The sequence below is a fragment of the Cervus canadensis genome, chromosome 4, assembly GCF_019320065.1.
Source record: "Cervus canadensis isolate Bull #8, Minnesota chromosome 4, ASM1932006v1, whole genome shotgun sequence".
Taxonomy (NCBI): Eukaryota; Metazoa; Chordata; class Mammalia; order Artiodactyla; family Cervidae; genus Cervus; species Cervus canadensis.
Window position 1 is genome coordinate 13,957,787 of NC_057389.1, and position 22,418 is coordinate 13,980,204.

General features: G+C 40.6%; 1 protein-coding gene across 1 annotated transcript in view; it reads right to left on the reverse strand.

Moving 5' to 3' along the window:
* Positions 1–228: 228 nt before the first annotated feature.
* Positions 229–22,418, reverse strand: part of LOC122439506 (leucyl and cystinyl aminopeptidase) — a 100,511-nt gene continuing 78,321 nt past the window's right edge. The window contains exons 12-18 of the mRNA XM_043464586.1: positions 21,359–21,542; positions 19,603–19,759; positions 14,375–14,559; positions 12,249–12,410; positions 10,105–10,245; positions 9,164–9,245; positions 229–8,599 (exon numbers count right to left, since the gene is read on the reverse strand). Coding sequence (XP_043320521.1) covers positions 8,468–8,599; positions 9,164–9,245; positions 10,105–10,245; positions 12,249–12,410; positions 14,375–14,559; positions 19,603–19,759; positions 21,359–21,542 — 1,043 coding nt within the window. The 3' untranslated portion in view covers positions 229–8,467. The remainder of the gene's footprint in view (positions 8,600–9,163; positions 9,246–10,104; positions 10,246–12,248; positions 12,411–14,374; positions 14,560–19,602; positions 19,760–21,358; positions 21,543–22,418) is intronic.

The window sequence follows — 22,418 nt, forward strand, 5'->3', positions numbered from 1 at the left end:
TGCATTAAGAGACCAGGGATGTTGGTAATAATCATACAATACCCAGGACAGTCCAACATGGCACTAATGAGTCTGTGAACCCTTGAGTTACATGCAGTAAAGATACTGGAGCTCTGGTGAGATAGGAAACGCCGCAAAAGACAATGAACACGGTTCCTGTTCTGGTACAGCTGAGATGATAAACCACTTTAGATGTACTTTTTAAAAATGAAAATGGTCTACACAGTATTTATATTTAAATACTTTTATTTTTATTTCACAAAAAAAGCAACAGTGTTTGCAGGTACACATGCCTTTCAGTCAGTGCTGGTCATATGCAAAACAAGGTATCAGAAGTATAAAGAAAAATAAGCCTTTTCCCTTTACAAGTGACAAAACACAATTTGCATATATAATATTATATATATACATACTATTTTCAAAATCTTTCACAAAAGACAAGATTATGATACAAATTTAGAATTCTACCCACAAGCTCAGATTCAAGAAATTGGAGATCTCTGTAAGTGTTTAAATACAAAAACGTGATACCTTGACAAGTTTTGAAGTAATTACTTTTCAAAGTGTTTGAGAGACTATTCTTCACAGCAGCATGGAACACTTGGCTTTAATCAAGAAAGCTGTAAGATTGAGTTTTGTCTCAATGTGAGTTTGTTGATTAATGCAAATATTCCAATTATGCTGTAATTGTCACTTTATACATATGAATATGTTACTGGACTGATGCTTTCTACACTTCAAGTTCTGGAGCATTTCATTCAGCTAAGCCCTGACCTTTACTTGCTTTGAAGTATTTCAAATTAAGAACTGTTGAGAAATACCGCTAAAGATGACCATGACTAACTCCAAAAAGATGCTCCCTTTTATTTATGGTCAAAGTTAAATGTGGCATGAATAAACTTTTATTTTCCGTACAGCAGCAGGTATAAGTAACAGCAAAGTATAAGCAAAATTTTCATCACTAGAACCTGAGAGTCTGATATGGTGAATAACATCTCTTTGCAAATTTTCTAGGAGTCCTACCATTCAATGTTTCTAAAAATAACAGTATGGCAAATCTTCAGCATTATATTGGTTATAAATTGCAGAACAAAAAAACCAGTGCTCAGAAGCTCGGAGGGAGGGAAGAAAGGGATGGATGGATTTTCCACATGCATTTTCTTTGCGACAGATAAATATGGAGTCATAACATTTACCATGTGGTGGATGAACAGTCAATGTGAAATATGACTAAAGAATGCTGAAAGTTAACACACAGGTCTGGATGTATGAAATGCATGCAAAGACACAGAGCTAAAGAGACAATATGGGCTTACGTTTCCGAGGACACTTGGAGATAACAGCTAACCCGGCAAGCACTGAAGATAAAAAGGAAAAATGAACAGGAATGGTTCAGCTAGTGGAGAAGGAGAGGAGACAGATGCAGCCATGCAGAAGAGCTCTGGGGAGGGAAGGGCCAACTCGCCCTCCCATGTGCAGGGTGTTGGGAGACGAAGGGCTTGCCACCCCAATTCTTCTTGGATCAGTTTTGGGGCCCATGTTGTCATTTACTAGAATGATGGCAATTAACTCAAAAAGATTCGCTCCAAAACCCAAAATGACTTCTACCGAGTACAGAAGAATATGTTACGGATGGAGCTGAGTCAGAATCCAGGCCTCAGAAAGGAGCTACTCTCGAGGGTCTTCACATGAGTTTGAATGAGTGCTGCTGAGAGGTGAAGAGCAAAAAAAAATTTAATCGCACCTGAAGTATTGTCTTTTTGACTTTCTGGAATTGCCGAAGTACAGGTCCCTCCCTTCTCTCCATTTCATTCAGTGTGAGTCAACCCGAGACCTGCTGGATGTGACTAGCTCTCACAGCCCACCCGTATCCAAGTGTCTTCCCCCATCTTACGGGCGACATGCCTGGGGCCATCAGTCATAGCACCTCAGTGCTACACCTTTAGCTCAGATGGCAGGGACCTGGTGGGGCACTTTTTGTTAGATACACTCAGAGCCCTGCAAGGGACTATTAAAGGAAAATAACGGGGGAAGAAAAGAAGCAAATCATATATGTGCATGTATACACTTACAACTTTAAAGGCATATATCTGAGAGAATAAAAATAGCCACAAAATAGTAACTATACTAGCTCCAGCTGAAGGAGCAAATATGTGGGAAAGGAAGAAAAATAACCTGCTCATCTAGGAGAGTCAATTTTCATTAGTTCCCCACATAGCCATGTAAAGGACTGAACACAACATAAAGCAACAAATGAAAACATTCGTGTGTATTAAGAATATTCCCCTGCCAAAAATATAAACCTCTATAAAACAAGCAGACAACATACAACTCTTCTACTTGCTGTTACCACACAGGCAACAAGGGGAAGGGGAGAAGGGGAGGTTGTCATACACTTCTCCTCAACTTGCATTTGGTAACTTGACATCCACCCAAAGGACTAGGTATAAAATCAGGAACATGGAAACATTTATATACACTTTTAAAAAGGGCATAACCCATCCCTTCCCACTAACTACTACCCACCCAATAATTCCTCCCTCTAAAAAAAAGAAAAAAAAAAAGAAAAAATTCCTAAATTGCTGAACTATTGCCCATGTAGGCAGCCAGGGAAGGGAATAGAGGAGATTTATCATACATCTGGACCTTCATGTTTCATTATATACCTACAGATCCCAGCAAGGAACTGGGTACTAAATGAAATAACACACAAAATGTAGCAAACATTTATACATTTTAAAAGTGTATATATATGTACACACACACACACACACACACACACACACAGCTCTCCCATCCCTACTGCTCCAAAAACAGAAGCTGAACACCTATTCTTCTGCCACTACCCAATGAGGGAAAGCAAGTAAGGAAATTTTTCATAGAATCAGTCTCAACTTTCATTAAGTTCCTAAAGAGTCATGCAAAAGACTGGATTCAAGATGAAATGAACACCAAAAGAGGCAGAAACATTTGTATACATTTAAAAAATTTATGTATCTTGTCTAACAAGCTCATCCCCCATTAAAAACCTCAAAGACAAACAACAGAAAACCAAATCCTCAAGTACTCCTATACTACCGGTATACACAGGCTACAGAGGAGGGGGGGGGGGGGAGATTGATTACACCCCCATCTGGGCCTCTGCATTATATTTGATATTTAGGAGTCAAAAAAGACACTAGGCTTGAAGTGAAAGGACAAATAAATGCAGCAAACGTTTGGACACACAAGCAAACCCAGACACCCTCACCACTCTGCGCCCTGCAAAAAAGTCTTCAAACGACTACGCTACTAGTCATTGCCTAGACAGGCAATAAGGGAAGGGGGGAAGAGGAGATTTTTTCATAGAATGAACCTTAATTTTCATCATGTACCTAAGAATCCCTGGAGAGGTTTAGGTACAAAATGAACTAACAGAAAAAAAAAGGAACACAAACATTTATATACATTGTAAAAAGTACATATCCCTACGCTCCCAGGCAAGGGAGTGATAGAGGTAAAAATAATCTAGGCTGCTCTACAACTATTACCCACAGAGGCGACAAGGAAAGGGGAAGACAGAAGATGTTCCTACATCCATACCTCCACATCTCGTTAGGTGCCTACACATCCAAGCAAGGGATAAGTGCAAAATGGAGTAACATGATATAGAAACAGGCACTGTATATATACAGATTTCAAAAGAATATATCCTGCCTCAGTCCCTTCCCAGCACCCCCCCAAAAAAAATTCTAAAAGCCTAAACTACTTTAAAATTATTGACTACATGGATAAAAAGGGAAAGGAGAGAAGACTGCTCTGTCTCCAGAACTCTGTGGTGCATTAGCAACCTACCAGTCCAAGTGAAGGAGAGTGAGTGAGTGAAAGTCACCCAGTCGGGTCTAGCTCTTTGCGACCCTATGGACTGTAGCCTGCCAGGCTTCTCTGTCCATGGAATTCTCTAGGCCAGATTACTGGAGTGGGGAGCCATTCCACACTCCAGGGGATCTTAACTCAGGGATCGAACCCAGGTCTCCTACATTGCAGGCAGATTCTTTACCAGCTGGGCCATCAGGGAAGCCCCCGGGTGAAGGGCTGGGTACCAAATGAAATACTATAAAAAGGAAGTAAAAACATGAGTATATGTATGTAAAAGCATTTACCCTAATACCCACAAAAGAGCCCCTAAAACTAATCAACTACTCTACTAGCCATTGCCCTCTCAGGCAACACGGGAAGGGGTCAAGAGGAGATTGTCATACATGTGGACCTCCACGTCTCATTAGGTACTTTCACGTCCTATGAGAAGGACGTAGTACGAAATGATTAGTTATAATACAAAGTTATAGATTTATTTATATACATTAAGTACATACCCCACTGTCTCCCAACTCACAAAACAAAAACTACTCTAGCTATTGCCCAAAAAGGCAGTAAGGAAAAGGAAAGAGGAGATCTGTCATACTCTGAAGCTCCATTTTCATTAAGTACATATGCATTCATGCAAAGGAACACACCTAAAATAAGATACTAAAAAGTGGCATAACATTTATATACACTTGAAAAAAAGAATATCCATCCCTCCCCCATCCCTGCCCTCAAGAACAGACTAGATCAAAACAACAGAAACTACAACCACTCAGGTATATCCATACAGGCAATAAGGAGAGGGTAGATAAGACATTCGTCATACTTTGGGACCTTCACGGTTCATTAGATCTCTACTTATCCATGAGGAGGATGAAGGAAAGCCCAAACTACTTTAAAATTCAAACACCCACAAAATAATGGCAAACACATTTAGACACATTTTAAAAAGAACATACTCTGCTCTTCTCTCACTAGGACCATCTCCCTCCAAGGAAGGAAATCAAGTAACTACTCTGTAGCTATTGCCCAGGCAGGAAAAATTGAAAGGCTAAAAGAGATTTTCACAGGACAATGTCTCTTTCACTTTTCATCAGGATAAACTATACTAAGACGAAAGAATATAAAAACATCAAAACACATGCATACATTTAAAAAGTATATACCCCCAAAGAACCACTCAAAGAAATCAATCAACTACTCTATGAGCTATTGCCCACGTGGGCAACAAGGGGAGGGGAGAAGAGGAGGTTTATCATACTCTCGGACTTCCACTTTTCATCTGGTACTTAGTTGCCAATGAAGAGAATGAAGCACAAAAGAAAAGAAAGCAAAACCCAGCAAAAGTGAACACATAGGCTTTTAAAAATACAAATGGGGATGTAAGGGAGGAAGAAAAGAGTTAATTCCAATTTTTTTTTTTTTTAAAAGGCAAAGGGGAGAAGAACTACATCATACCTATGAAATTCAGGTCTTGTTTTGCAAACTCAGCCCAGAAATTGCTTTCTGCACATCTCCTGAGATGCATACACCTTCCCTGCACCCCCATGACATACAGAAGGATTATGTAAATATTCAGCAACCTGACTACAGATTATCGTTCCATGTGCATTAGATCAACTAGATGCTCAGAAGCTAACTCAGGACCAGGCTCTCTGTAATCCAGCAAACTCAGCACTTAACTTTCATTTCTTCCTTTCCAGTGTTCAGAAAGGATTCTGTTCTGCACCCAGGAAGACTGATGTGGCTCAGTCTATACTCAGAACTCTTCTGAAAGCTCTGTCCCCACAGTGGCTAAAGTACACGTGAAAACACGAATGGTGGAGAACATCAGTGTTAAGTGGGACTTGCGACAGTAAGAAAGCTCGTGAACACCAAAACAGTGCAAACAACACAGTTTCGCTTAAAGATGGAGCGAGGCACAAGCTTATGGTGGCTGCTGACTCTACTTCAGCTTACTGTATCTAATCAGCTGGTGTCAGCAAGCAACTAGACATCAACAAACTGAACTCCTTGGGGTTCTAGTTTCGTAGCCTTTCAGACCTCCAAAGCCTAAGCTTTTCTTCTACAGTTCCAGATTTCCAATGTTGTCTTTCCTAATAATGTAGTATGATGTGTCTTTTTATTAATTCAAGTCGACTCTCTCTCTGCAATGAATATAACACTTTTCAGACAGTTCTGAATTGTGTCATGGTGTGTGCTCATAGAACAAAGAACTGCTGTGCTTCTATCTGTTTGAGTTCTCAGAAATACGGTGGTGAAGTAAAATTCTGGGGGGGAAACTTCAAAAGCTCCAACAATACTTATCATACCACACGGCCTACCCATTATTTAACCTTATATTCCTGACTTAAGAGTTGGTTTTTGGAAGCCTTGTATAGATGGGATAGCATAACATTAAAAAAGTATGGAATCTCACAGGAAAATCTGAGGTGAGGCCTATGAATGAAAAATACAATTGGTATGGATCTGGTATTAAGGGAATGAATGGCTTTTGAGTACAAAGATAGAAATGGATTTTGAGTTACCTCCTTTTTAGCCCATGTTTTGATAAAGTTTTAATTATAACAACCCCCACCCGGCTGCTGACACACACACTCCCAGGAAAGAATGATATAATTCAAGACAAGATTTGCCATATGCAGAGCTAACAAATATTACAGGAACAATGTGAAGATGGGCAGGCAAAATGGAAGAATCTTAAATGATTTTGAGAAGTAGCAAAGTTTAAACTCTGTATCAAAGTGGACTTTAGTAATATGGTTTAAAAAAAAAACAAAAACCCAGCAACAAAAAATCCTCCAAAATTTTAGTATTTTTCCCCACTCTAAAAATATAAAAACACACTTTCAAATATTGACTAAATTATCATTCATTTACTGAAGCACAAGAGGAATAAAGACCTACAATCACCCTAGTTTCAAAAAAACATCTTCAGATGATTCTGTGATTCTCAGATAACAGTATTTTCTACTCTAAAATACAGAGATAAGTGCTGTTTAGAAAACACTAAATTGGGAGAAAACATACTAGGGCTAAGGAAGGTTATCTTTAGTTTCTATTGCCAGTCTTTTCAATTTTGCTATATAAAAATATTTTCATAAAATAAAATATAATTTTATACATAATTCCTATATTCTCACTTGATACCTGCTAAATAAAAAAAAGGTGACCTTTCCCATGTCTGATTCAGTGGAGTGTTTTAAGTGCTGAAAAATGGGTAAATACCCTTTTTATGTACGTAGGTGTTTTCAAGCAAAATAGAAAGTACAATAAATACTAGGGAGAAAGCTTTTCTCCTAAGAATCAAAGAAACACAACAATCTAGGTATAAGTCTGCATAGCTCAAAAAATTCAAGTACAGTATTTCCCCTTTAGAAGGAGTAAAATTGCCATGTAGTTTTGGATACTTTCTTTCCTTCCTTGGCCATTCCCTATAATCTGTTAGTTTGGCCATTACAAAAGAAAACTTTGATTTTTCAACTAAAGAAAAGTACTGTTTCTGACAGTAGAAAAAATTCAAAGCCCACCATATTAAACCTAAATCAAGTTATTCCTATCCACATTCTCTTTATTCCTTTAAGGTACCACGGTGAACTTCAAATAAAAATGTTCAATTTCTCAAAGGCCCTATTTTAAAATATACTAATATGCAACTCTATCATATAAAATGAAAAACCACTCAACGGGTATGATTAAGAGAAAGTGTCTGTGATCTACCATGCCAAAAAGCAACTTAAACAAACTGTAAACTGTAATTCTTAGTAAGAAAGTCATGATAAGAGACACCAGTATTAAAAAAAATGCCATAAATGCAGAAATACTTATTTATAACATAAGGGATATCTATGGCAGGGAGTGATAAAGGTGTACAGAGATTTGGGGAACACTGGAATTCCTTAGTAAAATATTAACGCTAACTCGGTTTGAAATATTTTCCTGAAAGATGAAAAATAAGGTGTTAAATATTTGGAAAATTTAATCTTTTGGCCTTGTTATTTAGCTTTACAACAAAAATTTAAAAATTCTGTAGCACCTGACTATTCTTCAGAAAAAAATATAATAGTTATAAACTTTTTCCATAAAAGAAAGGATTATTCAAAACCCCCAATCAAAGTAGATCCGCACACCTGAGGTCAGTTCTGTACAGCTGCATGATTCAATGACTTTATTACCATACTTTTTGATGCTAACTTGGAACCACATTCAAATATCTATCAACAAGAAGCAACAAATGGCTAACTAACCCGCAGCCTGCAAAGATGGTGGCTCCCATTCCTTATTTCACGGTGTCAACATTTAGCCAGAAACTGAGAACAGAATTGCAAAACAGATTTTTTTTTTCCCCCATTTGAATATCTTCAAAGTAGAAAAATTACCCATTGTTTTTGTAGATGGTTGGCATACAGGTGAATATAATTTGGTAATAAATAACTACACACTGCCCAAAGACATTTCAGAAAAGACAGATGAAAAAATACAGACTGGCCCTGAGCAAACTAGAACTCCTAAGAGTGCAAACAACTCAGCAGCGATCCTGGTTTCACCTTGGCTTTTGCAAAAGCAGCAGAGGCCCAGTTAACAAGCTCTCCGAACGGGTGATGAGGTACAGGTGTGCACGCTACAGCCAATATGTCAGAGTTTTAACGTTCTTCTCCACCCACTGCATGTTCAGCTGAATGACTTCCAACGCCTCCTGGACACAGCGAAGTCGAAAGGTGGCCTCTGACTGATTTTCAAAGAATGCCTGGACCTGTAAGTTGCACACAGAAGTATTTCAAAAGAAGAAAAGAATGGTATACCGCAGCTTTGAATATCCTTTTCAAATAGGCTTTAACTTAGTGATGGTCATGCTGATGTGAAGCTGTTTTAAAAAAGAATTCCCCTTACTCCCACAAGGATGAATTTTTCAAATTTCAAGTGGGGGGGTGGGGAGGGTGGAAAGGCCAAGTAACAGTAAATAAGGTAGAGTCTAAAGTTAGGCCTGGGGTCTAATTTTACCCTCTGAATGGAACTCTTCAAAAACAATCTAATCGCCAGTTAAAAATAAACTTGGCATATGTGGATCTTAATTCAAAAAATCATCTGTATCAGATGGGAGACAACGGCATACTGTGGAGGATGGAAGCAGAACTTTTCCTCCTTGCTGCATATCCACCCTTTAGAAATAATCCCAGCGCAGGATCATTAGCGCGGATGCAGGCAGGCAGACTGAAGGGACGGGGCTTGGCAGGGGAAACCACCATCTGACTTATACTGAGCACCCTGAGGGCGAAGGGATGGCCTGGTCTCCCCAACAGCATTTGATGCAACCAACCTCAGATAAATGTGCCTTTGTTGAAAACTGGTGAGTTGATCCAGCAACGATACTTTGTATGGTATAGGACCCCAGATGGAACCTGAAGAAACACAAACATAAGGGCAAAAGGCAAAAAAGAATGAGTCAGCTGCTGGTAAGCCAGGTTCCTGAGTGCAGAGAACATGCTTATTGTAAACTCCACATGCCCGAGGCAGAGTGGAGTCCTGCTCCTGGGAACTGGGGAGCTTGGTGCATCGGGAGTCACCACACACACCTCTCCCAGTAGGCAGGAGAGCCAAAGAAATTAACAGCCCACGTTTGCCTCAAAAACAGCATCACACACCCAGAAGGTGTCATTACTGATTTAAAAGGGAAAAATGAGCGACTTGTGCTGTTGAGCTGGGTCTGAGTTTGTAAACGATCCCTTGGTAATGAGGAGGTGTTTGCAACACATGAAACTAAACAGCCATTCTGAAATAGTCCGTGGCCAAGCCAAGTGAGCTGGCTTCCCTGGTGGCTCAGACGGTAAAGCATCTGCCTGCAATGCAGGAGACCTAGGTTCGATCCCGGGTTGGGAAGATTCCCCTCAAGAAGGAATTCCCACTCCAGTACTCTTGCCTGGAAAATCCCATGGACTGAGGAGCCTGGTAGGCTACAGCCCATGGGGTTGCAAAGAGTCGGACAAGACTGAGCGACTTCACTCACTTAAGCTAAGTGAGCTTGTGCGGAGCAAGGTTGGGCTTGACTAGTTCGATTACTTAAAACACCATTGTTAAATTGACTTGCATTACGGAATGTTGTTTACAAATGTGACTATTTCCGTGTTCGTTAAACTGTCACTGAAGCATTTTTCCTCTCACAGCAAAGCGTGACTCTTCTGAACTAATACAACCCTGGGGACTGCTTTCAGATGCAAGGCTTTCAAGTACTGAAAGTTAGTAATTCTCTGAGCAACTCACTTCTGCACAAGCTTACTCCAGTGCTCTTTGACAAAATCCCAGGCCAGCAAGTGTCCGGGAAAACGCCGGGCCACCGTCCTAATGATGAACGACAGCTTCTGTGTTCGGATGAGATCTCCATCGAGGCTCTTTTTCATCAACCTGGAGAGCAGAGCAGATTGAGCTTCCAAAATAATTATTCATGATGAAATGATGACTGAATTTAAAATAATACCGGTCTCCTAATTAAAGCTCTGTGGCAATTCAAGAGATATAAGTTTTGGTTCCGTCTAAGCTTCATTAACAGTGAAAACTTGTCATGTTTCTATGTGAAGGAAAAACCAACGAGATAAACACATTAATATACTGTTACATAGTAATAAATTGTTCTTGATGTAATAAGGACATTTAGGGGGAAGAAAAGGACATTTAGGATATAATCTCCAGTAGAATTTATGATAATTCTGAAAGCTGGTTCTGTTTTTTCTGTTAAAAACTTTGAGTAGGGAGATATCTTATTACTTTTAAACTGGGCTGTCATATAAAAATGAGGATACTTTTCAGAATGCACTCAATAAATTGATACTGATATGTGTACTAGATAATGTTCCAAATTACTGAATAACAATGTTTGAAATAGGTCATTACTATCTATCCTCATTTTATAGTTTAAGAAGCTGAGGTTATATAATTACCCCAGGGACATAGCTATTGCTAATAAATATAAAAGTTAGGCATTTGAACATGAGCATTTGCTATGTGATAATATCTGCTTATATGAGAACACACATACCCCTAAAAGAACGCAGCAATATTTTTAACAGGAAAAAAACCCAACTGCTCATCAAGACATGATGGGTTGAATAAACTATGATAGAGCCATATTATGGAATAATACACAGCAATTAAAAAAAAATGGAGTAGGCTTTGCGGCAAATCTCAAAGACTGATCATTCACTAAACGAATGTCACAAAACACTGGGCACAGAATAAAGCATTAAGTACATAGTCCAGGACTGACCGTGTTAACAGAGGAGAGGATAAGAACAGAAGTGAAGGATCAAACGAGATCATTTTGTGTGTTACTCCATCTCTTAGTGAGTGAGTGAAGTCGCTCAGTCGTGTTTGACTCTTTGCCACCCCGTGGACTGCAGCCCACCAGGCTTCTCTGTCCATGGGATTCTCCAGGCAAGAATACTGGAGTGGGTTGCCATTTCCTTCTCCAGGGGATCTTCCCCACCTAGGGATCGAACCCAGGTCTCCCGCATTGCAGGCAGACGCTTTAACCTCTGAGCCACCAGGGAAGCCCCACTCCATTTCTTAGGTACTGTGTATAGACTTTAGAGTGGAAATTTATCAGCATATTCCTGGTCTAAAACAAAATTATGACTGGTTTAAAAACAGTAAATCTTTTCTCTGTTTGCTTGGGTCAGAACCTGGCTACTACTTTCAAGAAAATGACCATTTACAGTGCATCCTTTGGAAAGTGGGTCTGGGCAGCTGCTGAAGACATCTCAGGGACACTATCATGATTTATCTGAGCAAAACTGTACAAGAGAAGCAACAAGACCCCAGCGCCTCCCTCCACCCCTTTCCGGGCACTGACTTTCAAGACGCTTCCAGTGTCTCGGCGACTCAGAGCGCCTTTCCCCTGTTCTTCCTGTTGGGAGACCTTCTCACTGCCCTTCTTTCCTCACATAAGCCTTCCATTCCCAGGTCTTCCTCAGCTGAGTAATTAAATAGTCTGGCAGATTCACCTGACGGTGTAACCTGTAAGCTTTTCCTTTTCCTGTAAGTACCTTTTCCTGAAGTGTCTGCATTTTCAAAGAGACGGCTGGGACAGAACCGTGCCTTTGCCCAGAAAGAATGAAGCGCTAAGTGTGGAATTAAAGACAACGTGCCAAGGGGAAGAAGACATATTTAAGAAGAAAGCAGGGCTGTGGCTCTTGGCATCTCCAGTTCCTTCTGGGCATAGCACTGTCGCCTGTGGGGACAGGTCTGGTCCCTGAGATGAACCCCTGTATGTGGGGTCTCCTCACCCCACTGCCCAGGTCAGGCCTGCCCTGTGAGCAAAAGGAGGAGAAGGGGGATTCCCTGCCCTCGAGGGTCTCTGTGCTCTGATGCTTTTGGTTTCCATAGATCATACTCCTTTGGTGGCTTCATACCAGTAAAGCTTCCGTACATTCTCTGAGCTGGCAAGAGCTTCGAGTATTTTATTCTTCTCTGCTTCAGAGCCTAGAGAGACGTATTTGCTTAAGAGGAATGACCAGCCGCTCTCAGTTTTTGCTCCAACCTTGAACACGGTCGTCATGACATCCGTAGGCAGGCTGTAAGAGAGGTGGTCCGATATGAGAACAACCAGAAAAAAACACTGAATGCAAAGGCAAGGAACTGACCAGGGGCAGTGCTTTGGGGACTGAGCAGGTAATAATAAAGTCTTCACTGTATAATTAATTGTCAGGAAAATGATGAATCCAGTGGCTACTCCTTTCCTGGTGATGCGGCTAAAAAGCATATTAATTCAATACAGTAATCATTTACTGTTCACCCACAAAGAACCAGGCAGGCAACTGGCTGGACGCTGTGAGCAGGGAAAAAGAATAAGACATAGTCACTACCTGCTGGGAGGCTCATGGGCTATCATCAAGTACATAACGATAAATACAGACATCATAACACAGCATGATATGTCCCGCGGTAGAAATCTATCAGCATATGTAGCAGGAGGGGTGAGAACAGGGGTAGGAGCACAGTTTTCTGTCTTAATTAAGATCTCAGAGCTGGAGAGGGCTTCAACAGGTTACCCCAATATCCTACACCCCAAGTCTCCACCTGGTGTTTGAATCTTTTCCCATATACCCAGTAAGAAACCTGGCGAAAACCAATCATCATAAAAACATTTCTACTAACTGCTAATGCCACCTGCTATGTTTTATTCCTAAATTAAGAGAGACCTGTTTGATGCCTCAAGCTATTAGGAGGGTGGCTATCAAAAGCCCAGAGAATAAGTGTTGTCAAGGATGTGGAGAAACTGGAACTCTTGTACGCTGCTGGTAGGAATGGAAAACAGTGAAGCCCCTCTGGAAAACATTATGGGTATTCTTATAAAATTAGATATAGAACTACCACATGACCCAGCAATACCACTTCTGGGTATATATATGAAGGAAATGAAGCAGGTCTCAAAGAGGTATTTGTACACCTATGTTCATAGCAGCATTATCCACAGGAGCCAGAAGGTGGAAGCAACCTAAATGTCTATCAGTGGATGAAGAGATAAAACAAAATGTGGTATATACATCCAGTGGATTACTCAGCCTTAAAAAGAAAGGATATTCTGACGTATGCTATAACATGGATGAATCTTGAGGACATTATTAGGTTGTCTATGACCAACCTAGACAACATACTAAAAAGCAGAGACATTACTTTGCCAACAAAGGTCTGTTTAGTCAAAGCTATGGTTTTTCCAGTGGTCATGTATGGATGTGAGAGTTGGACTATAAAGAAAGCTGAGTCCAGAAAAATTGATGCTTTTGAACTGTGGTGTTGGAGAAGACTCTTGAGAGTCCCTTGGACTGCAAGGAGATCCAACCAGTCCATCCTGAAGGAGATCAGTCCTGAATATTCATTGGAAGGACTGATGCTGAAGCTGAAACTCCAAGTTTGGCCACCTGATGTGAAGAACTGACTCCTTGGAAAAGGCCCTGATGCAGGGAAAGATTGAAGGCAGGAGGAGAAGGAGATGACAGAGGATGAGATGGTTGGATGGCATCACTGACTCGATGGACATGAGTTTGAGCAACCTCCAGGAGTTGGTGATGGACAGGGAAGCCTGGCGTGCTGCAGTCCATGGGGTCGCAAAGAGTCTGAGTGAGTGAACTGAAAGCCAGGCACAAAAAGACACTTTCTGTATGATTTCACTTATATGAGGTACTTACAGCAGTAAAACTCCTACAAAAGAAGATAGAATGGTGGCTGCCAAGGGCTTGGGTGAGGAGAAAATGGGGAGCAGTTGTCTTGTTCAGTTTTGCAAGGTGGAAAAGTTCTGGAGATTCGTTGTACAACCATGTGAATATACTTACGCTACTGAACTGCACACTTAAAAATTGTTAAGATACTAAAGTCTATATGGATTTGATCACAATTAAAACAACAGTCTGGTTTGAGAATCAGTTACCTAGAGTTCACCTACATTAATGCTCGGCTTTATAACCTTTATGATTCAGGACATAAAGATCCTGGTTTCACTACATGCTGTGGGGCCCACAAGAGCAAGAGCATACATCACCTCTGAGTGCCATTGGACGCCACCCAGTCATTGAAGAGCTTCAAGGCAGCAGCGCTGCAGTTCTCCAGGCTGTGGGTGCAAGCGAAGTCCAGCAAGACCGACCGGAGCTCTCGAGTAGACGGAGTGCCCTCGTCAGTCCAAGTCTGCTGTTGGATCTGGCTTTGAAGCAATTTAAATACCTTGTTCTAGAGAGACAGAATGGATCATAACAGAGTCATAACAATGAGGGCAACCAGAAAAATCAGGACAAGATCTCTTTTTTTCCTACATTTACCCAAAAAGAAAAAAAAGCAGGGAACATAGATATTACTTATTTAAATAAAAACTGACATATGAAGCTCACAAGTGGTTGGGATGAAACCATTCAATATCACTAAGGCTATAAATAAGGTTGCTACAGCCAAGGTGGACTTAATGACATAGGACAGAAAAAATTAATGACTTTGTGCAGTAGGGAACATTTCTTCTGTGTATACTCAGCTAGAAGCTGCTTTCCTGCCAAGAAGTATCATCTATAACCACTGCTGGAAGAAAGCGGAAACTTCCTGACCTGGTGACTTTAGCATCCATAAATCCATTAAGCAATGAGAGAAAAATACACTTCTTTCTGAATGCGTAGGTGGTTAAATGTTTCTGAATCCATTATTAAAGGAATATTTAAAGTATCATCTAGCCTGATGCTATAACAAATTAATCTAATCAAATTAAGAAAATGAGGCCTGCAGGGAAGAACAGTTGTTTGTAAGTTATTTTTCCTCCCTCCCCAACTTTTTATTTAAAAATTTTCAAGTCTACAGAAAAGCCACAAGAATAGTAAAATGAATAGCCGTATGTCAGAGTCACTGTTTTGTTAACACTCTTACATTTGTGTATAAGACAAATATACACACACTTGGTTTTTCTGGGTTTAGTTCAACCATATGACAGCAAGTTACAGATATCATGAGATTCCATTTATAAATAATTTAGCATGCAATTCTCAGAAATAAGGACATTCTCCTATGTAACCACAATACCTTATCACACTTAAGAAAATTACCGGTTATTCAGTAAAATCATCTACAATTAAAAGTCCATTGTTATAATTACTTTTGAAAGAGATCTCATTCTTAAGTATGTATTTATGGTATTAAGGCTTCCCTGGTGGCTCAGTGGTAAAGAAACCGCCTGCCAATGCAGAGACATGGATTCTACCCCTGGATTGGGAAGATCTCCTGGAGAAGGAAATGGCAACCCTCTCCAGTATTCTTGCCTGGAAAATCCCATGGACAGGGGAGCCTGGAGGGCTACAGTCCATGGAGTCGAAAAAAAGTTAGACATGACTTAGCTACTAAAACAACAACAACAACAATGGTTTTAAGAAACCAACAGATCTCTTATTTCTTTTTCATCTCTTCCCACGACAAAAGCATGAAAGCTGTTCATAATATATGGAACTATTTCCATACTCCAAGCTGTGGTGGAGGGGAGGAAAAGAGGACACAGGGAACTTTAAAAATCATCATGTAAAATATGCATTTGTGAATGTCACTGAAAGGAACCAAAATTCTAATATAAAAATGCTTATAGGGATTTTTTAGATACCTTTCATGGCAACAAATGAGGAGGATCAAAATGAAACCAGTTTACAGACATCCCCTCCTGCAGTGTTCTCGGCACAAGAGGGTTTTCTGTCACTGGTCCTGGAACTCGACCACGACCAGTCTTATTTCAAGCACCACAGATGTACAAAGCCTCTTAACCGCCCTCCAAATTAGTTCAAATTCTTCACAGAGCATAATATTCTTCTAGAGAGCCTCTGTCGATACTTAAAATGAAGCCTAGTCGGAGAGTTTTAAACTGCTGAGGCCGCTTTCTCAGCAGACCTTTCTCTGAGGTCTGCGTAAGTCTTTTGTGGAGCTGACTATGAGAATGGGGGAAAAAGCATCTGTCTAAGAAGGAGGCGAAGTTTGTGATAACGGGGCAATTCCCTTCTGTCTGCCTGCCTCACAGGCAATGAAACAGAACAGACGCCTTGTGAGATGTGTGCAGGCTCGCAGTCACCGGGAGGGTGTGAAGTGGTGGGAAAAACCGCTTGCCACGCTGGCTGGGGTGCAGGGAAGCTGACTTGTGCGGATGCCCCTGCCGGGTACCCGCACCGACACACGCTGTCTTCCGCCGGCCTGACCTTCTCAGTGGCATCATGATGGCACTATGACAAATGAAAGAGTGACAAGCTACTCACAACTGTCAAACAGAAACAAAGGAAGAACGAGAGACGAAAAAGAAACCTCCCACACTTGCAAAACCATTAACAGCAACAACAAAAACTCAGTGGAGAAAAATGGCAACCACCCTTGAGAATTTATACTAAAATGAAGAAAGCGGTGGGGAAAAAGGCACTTCAAAACACTGGAAGCGGGGGAAACCGCAAGTGATGCTGTAGCCAATCCCTGGGCGTTTACTCCTTTGCAGTTATGGGGTGTAACTTTCTTACTTACGGCCCATACCCAAGAGTCAAGGGGAAGTCCCCAAATTGTTGATTTTTAAGTATATTTCAGGGGAATTCACTGGTGGTCCAACAGCTTGGACTCAACACTTTCACGGCCAAACCCCAGATTTGAGCCCCGATTAGGGAAGTAAGGTCTGACAAGCTATGCAGTGCAGCCAAAAAAAAAAAAAAAATCAAATGATAACATAAAAGACTATTTAAAAAATAATAGGGAGAGGGAATAAATTGATGAGTCATACAATGTACATACATGCAGTAAAATGCAACAACAATGACACAAAATGACTTTAAAAATAAAACAGGGCAAGATGCTGGCACTTATGTTATTTATTACATTTTGATTTACTGCTTTAATTTTACACTGATGTTCCCAGGGAGTTCTTTCTTGGGTTAGCTGAGCTTCTTAAAAGTGAACTGTCAACTTTTATTACAAAAGGTTTATCCCACCAATTCCTCATATGTAAAAGGATGACAGAGTTATAAGTGATGAAACAGGAATATGGCTGAGATCAGATTTTAGCATCAGATGTGAACAATCTGACACAATTCAAATATGCCTCCAGACTCTACCCATCACATATCAGAGCAGACATCACAAAATGTGATATATAGGTAATATGTGTTATACGGGTCTGTGTAGCCTACATAACAAAAGGACCAATAAATGCATACAATGCTCTCATGACACTAACTTAAAAAATTAATTAGACATCAGTCTTAATCACAAACACTACTTAATGATTGGATCCGAGGTCTCAGAAGGTTCTGCCATCCCAATCTCATCTACAGTGGGTCACATTTCATATTTGAGAATTTTGATCCTACTCGAATGCCCTAAGATCAGAACAAGAATTTTAAAGAGAGAGTTTCTCTTCCTGAATTAAAGCCATCATGACTTTTAACTTTTAACTGTCATAACTTTAAACTCATCACAACTTTTAACTGTCATGCCAGTCAAGTGCATGAAGACGTACAATGGTAAAGGTCTCATAAACACACACGAAGCCTCCTGTTTGGATTCTCTAACCACCAGTCCCCTGGACGGTATGTTCCGCCACGTTCTGGATAAACACATACCTGCCCGGCAAACTGGAAATCATCATCTGAGATGAAGATGCAGTTAGCTGAGTGTCACAGCAGGAAGCTATTCAGAAGATCTAACTGCTGGCTGAGTTCAGCATCTGTGCTTTCAGCACAGGGACAGCCTGAATTAAGTACCAAATGCCCCCTGACACCAGGCCCCCAACACACGGATGGAGAGAGGCAGGCAGAAGAGTGACTTTTGCCATCATGATGTTTACCAAGCCTTCAAACTGTTTTAATTTAAAATATCACTGTACAAGAGGGGAAAATATAGCAAGAAACAGCTTTGATTCTTCCAATAAAAGGGTATCCTCTGGTAGATGACAAGCAAGAACACATTAAAATACGGCCTTATAACACAAAGAGGAGGGTCTGGCATGAAAGCGATCTGGGTCTGAGTCTTCAGCTTCATCATTCACGAGGTAAGCGACTTTGGAGAAATTATTCAGTGTCCTCATCTGTGTTAATGAGGGCAGAGATATCTATCTGCTGCTGCGTGAGGGTTAAACGAGGTTATCTGCATTAAGCAGTGAGCAGGGTGTGCAGGGTACAGTGAGCACTGAAATGTACTTGTTCCACTCACTCATTCATCCCCCATTTACTGAGGGTCACTGTGGGCCACGTCACACTCCAGGGGCTGGTTTCTATTAAGGTTGGTAGTTGAAAGCCTTATGAAACAGAAGAATGATAAAAATCTTGGTAATCAGAAGATACCTCAGAAATCATCGAACTGAAGCGTCTCACTTATGGGTAGGGAGCGGGGCTGGCTGCTTGCAGGTCAGATCAGAAACTTGTAAGGAAGGGGCTTTTCAAGCTCTGTATGGCCCCCCACCATTAACTCCCTCCCCGTCACTGAGGATTTTTTTTTTTTTAAGGTGCAATCCAGCCCCTTCCTTTTACCATTGAGGATGCCAAAATTCTAAAAGACTTATTCTAATTCCTGGCCCATCACCTTATTTTTCCTGAAAGCTGCCTTTTGCCTGGTCTTTGGAAAACCTGACTAGTTGGTAAAGCAAACCTTGTTGTCTGAATGTGGTTCAGAGAATTAGATAAGACAAAGAATTCGTCACTCCTTCTTAAGCTTCTAAATACACAGTCAAAATTTAATACCAAAATTGTCTAAAATAACAACTGTTAAGACCAGGCAATTGGTTTTAAAAAAGGTAAAACAGTCTCCAAAACCAGTAGTGCTTTGCAAAGAAACTTATATTAACCAGCATCACCATCCTTAATAAGATAGTTATCAGTGAGGACCCCCAAAACCGAATAGTCCCACTACAAACATAGTTGTCATTTTATAATGACCACCAGGAAATTAATGGGGAGCCCTACTTTGCAAAAGGGCCTATTCCAAGCATTTATTATATGAAAATAAACCAAGAGTTGAATAGAGAAATTTTTCATGTGACCTCATTTTGACAGCAGTGTCAGAGGTCTATATACTTGGATATTCAGACATGAATACATCATGCTAACCCTTTATCAACTCCTCATGGTAAGAAATGACATGTTGATTCAAAGTTAAGATTTCAGCACCAGGAAAGTGATGAAAATGGAATATAACTGCTTTTTCAGTCTATAACTGCTGAAGGGAACATGAATAACGACAGTAAAGGCAAGCAACACAGAGAACTTGGCAAAAAGGCAGACTTACCACCAATCTTGAGGCCAGATCCATGTGCCCGAGTTTGTCAAGGAGGTTATAGATGAGTTCTGTCTGGATCAGGGCTTCAGAGATGGGTGCAGTGTAGGTCTCATTTCTAAGATAATCAATCAGGTCAAAAGCTCTCTGAAGAGACACTTTGCCTAGACTAATGGGTAAAAGAACAAAAAAGTAAATATGCCAGAAAAGTAAATATGCCAAAAAAGTATGCACACTGAGAGAGAAGCTATGGCTAGATGGGGGAGCGGGGATCCTGAAGACCTAAAATTTAAGCTTTGAGTGGTAGGTATTCTATGGCTCCATAGTCTTTAGTGAAGTGAAGTCAAAGTCGCTAGTCATGTCTGACTCTTTGCAACCCCATGGACTGTAGTCTGCCAGGCTCCTCTGTCCATGGAATTATCCAGGCTAGAATATTGGAGTGGGTAGCCATTCCCTTCTCCAGGGGATCTTTCCAGCCCAGGGATCAAACCCAGGTCTCCCACATTGCAGGCAGATTCTTTAACCATCTGAGCCACCAGGAAAGCCCGATATTCTGTAAAGTTAGACTAAATATCTTTGATTAAGTTCGCGTGTGCGACTCAAGGTTAAAGACACCTTTCAGGAGAAAGATGAACAACAGCTAGTTATTTGTTCTATAAGTCACCTGTAAATTGCTACTAATTCAGGAAAAGTATCATAACATTTTAGATGAGAAATGATGAAGTGTGCCAATTTTACTTATCATTAGTTACTTATATTGATCAGTGGCAGAAAGAGGATCTGAATCAGAAAGTAATTTGTTATTTGTATGGGAATTTTGTCAAACTTGTTAGGGTGAGGGCCACTGTGAATTTATGGTGAACACCTTTTAAAAATTACCCACTTGACAGAAATCACAACATCGATGGCTGAGATGGTGTGAGGTCACCATGTGACAGGAAGGTCAAGAGCAGTCAGAAGGGACACATTTGGGTGTTCCTTGGTGCTAGGGTTTCTGTCTTCCTTGGGCTTCCCTGGTGGATCAGAGGGTAAAGCGTCTGCCCACAATGCGGGAGACCGGGGTTCGATACCTGGGTCGGGAAGGTCCCCTGGAGAAGGAAATGGCAACCCACTCCAGTATTCTTGCCTGGAAAATCCCATGGACAGAGGAGCCTGGTGGGCTACAGTCCACGAGGTCGCAAAGAGTGGGATACAACCAACCGAGTGACTTCACTTTCTTTCTTTCTTTTCTTTGTGTGTCTAGACCCACTGACGACCTAAGTCGGTGATCTTCCTCTGCAGAGGACATCGGTACATGAGCTCACTGCCATTCTGGGCTTTGGGCTTGTGTAGCTTGGGGGGCAGCTGGGGAGGTGAGTGGTACGCCAGTTCTCAAGACATGCCTCATACGAGCCTCATACGAGCACTAAGCTTTACACTGAAAGCACAGGCTTCTTGAAAAGAATTCTCTCGTGAAGTAAAGCAAACCCTGAACTTCTGTATCCATTTATTCAGCAAATTCATGCATTGTGCTTGTCAGTATCTACAGTCTTGAAACATGATTTAAATCTTATAACTGTTCAACATGCTTGTGCTGATGCTTCTAGATAGACAAGGGGTATGTCTTCTATCTTCTCAGTTCTCCAAAGTGAATTATACCTACCACCTACCAGGCAATACATGCTGGCTCTTTTCAACTGCTTTTCTTAAATGTCCTTTTCCTCAAGAACACTTATTTAAAAAAAAAAAAAAAAGAAACAAAATTAGACCCAAGCCAAGCATACTCTACCCTGCAAGTTCAAAGATGTTGTTGATGAGGTTGGCTCGATCTTTGTCACTCAGCACATAAGGATTTATTTTCAGCTGTTTGATCAGCGCTTCCCAGTTGTCGTCTGCGTAATGGACAATGTAATAGCCAGTCATGTTTGTATTGACCTTGATCCACTGCACTTCTTCTGTGAGATTGATGACACCTAATACAGACCAAAAAATGAGAGAGAGAGAGAGGATAGGGAAAGAAAAGTATTAAGTGAATACTCTGTTTCAGAGTATGGTATTATTTTTATATTTTAAAATATTATATTATTATTTTCTATATTAATATAATAATATAATATTTAATATATTAAATATTGTGATAAATAAATATATAAACAATATTATATATTATTATTTTATATTTAAAATATTTATATTATTTCTACTGAGAAACTAAATGTCCACCCCCCAGGGCAGTCCTGTTCATGTTAACAAAGATCACCACCCATTCACTTAACAAGTCTTTATTTAATGGTAAAGAAGGCACATGTGCCTGCCCTCCTGGATCTTACAATCCAATGTAACCGGTGAGTAGGGTGTCAGACTAATGTTGTCGGATGGAAACAGAAAATGTGGCATTCTGTAGAAGACAGGGTAGAATGCTTCACCCCCGAGGGAAGGTCAGGAAGAGATTTCTTGGAAGAAATGACATGACCGTTGAGACTTCAGGATATACAGGTATTGTGAGCCAGGCAAAGAGGGACTCTTAAGTGTTCAAGGCCCAGAGAGAAAGTGTGCGTGGTATCCGTGCACTGAACTGGCTCCCAAGTTCACGCTGGGAGTGTGTGCAGGGTGTGGCACAGGGGAAGACAGTAAGGAAGCTGTTTAGTATATAAGATGTGTTCCCTCTGGGCCTTTTGTCTTTGCTTATGTTAACAGAGAAAGGACACAAGAAGCCATTTTGAAAAGTCACATAATTCAAAGATAGCAAAATAAACATTAGGGAAGAGCAGATGTCTCATGAGGCACAAATAAGAACTAACTGAGTTAAAATAATAGAAAGCTGATAATGTACTTTCTGGACCCCTACC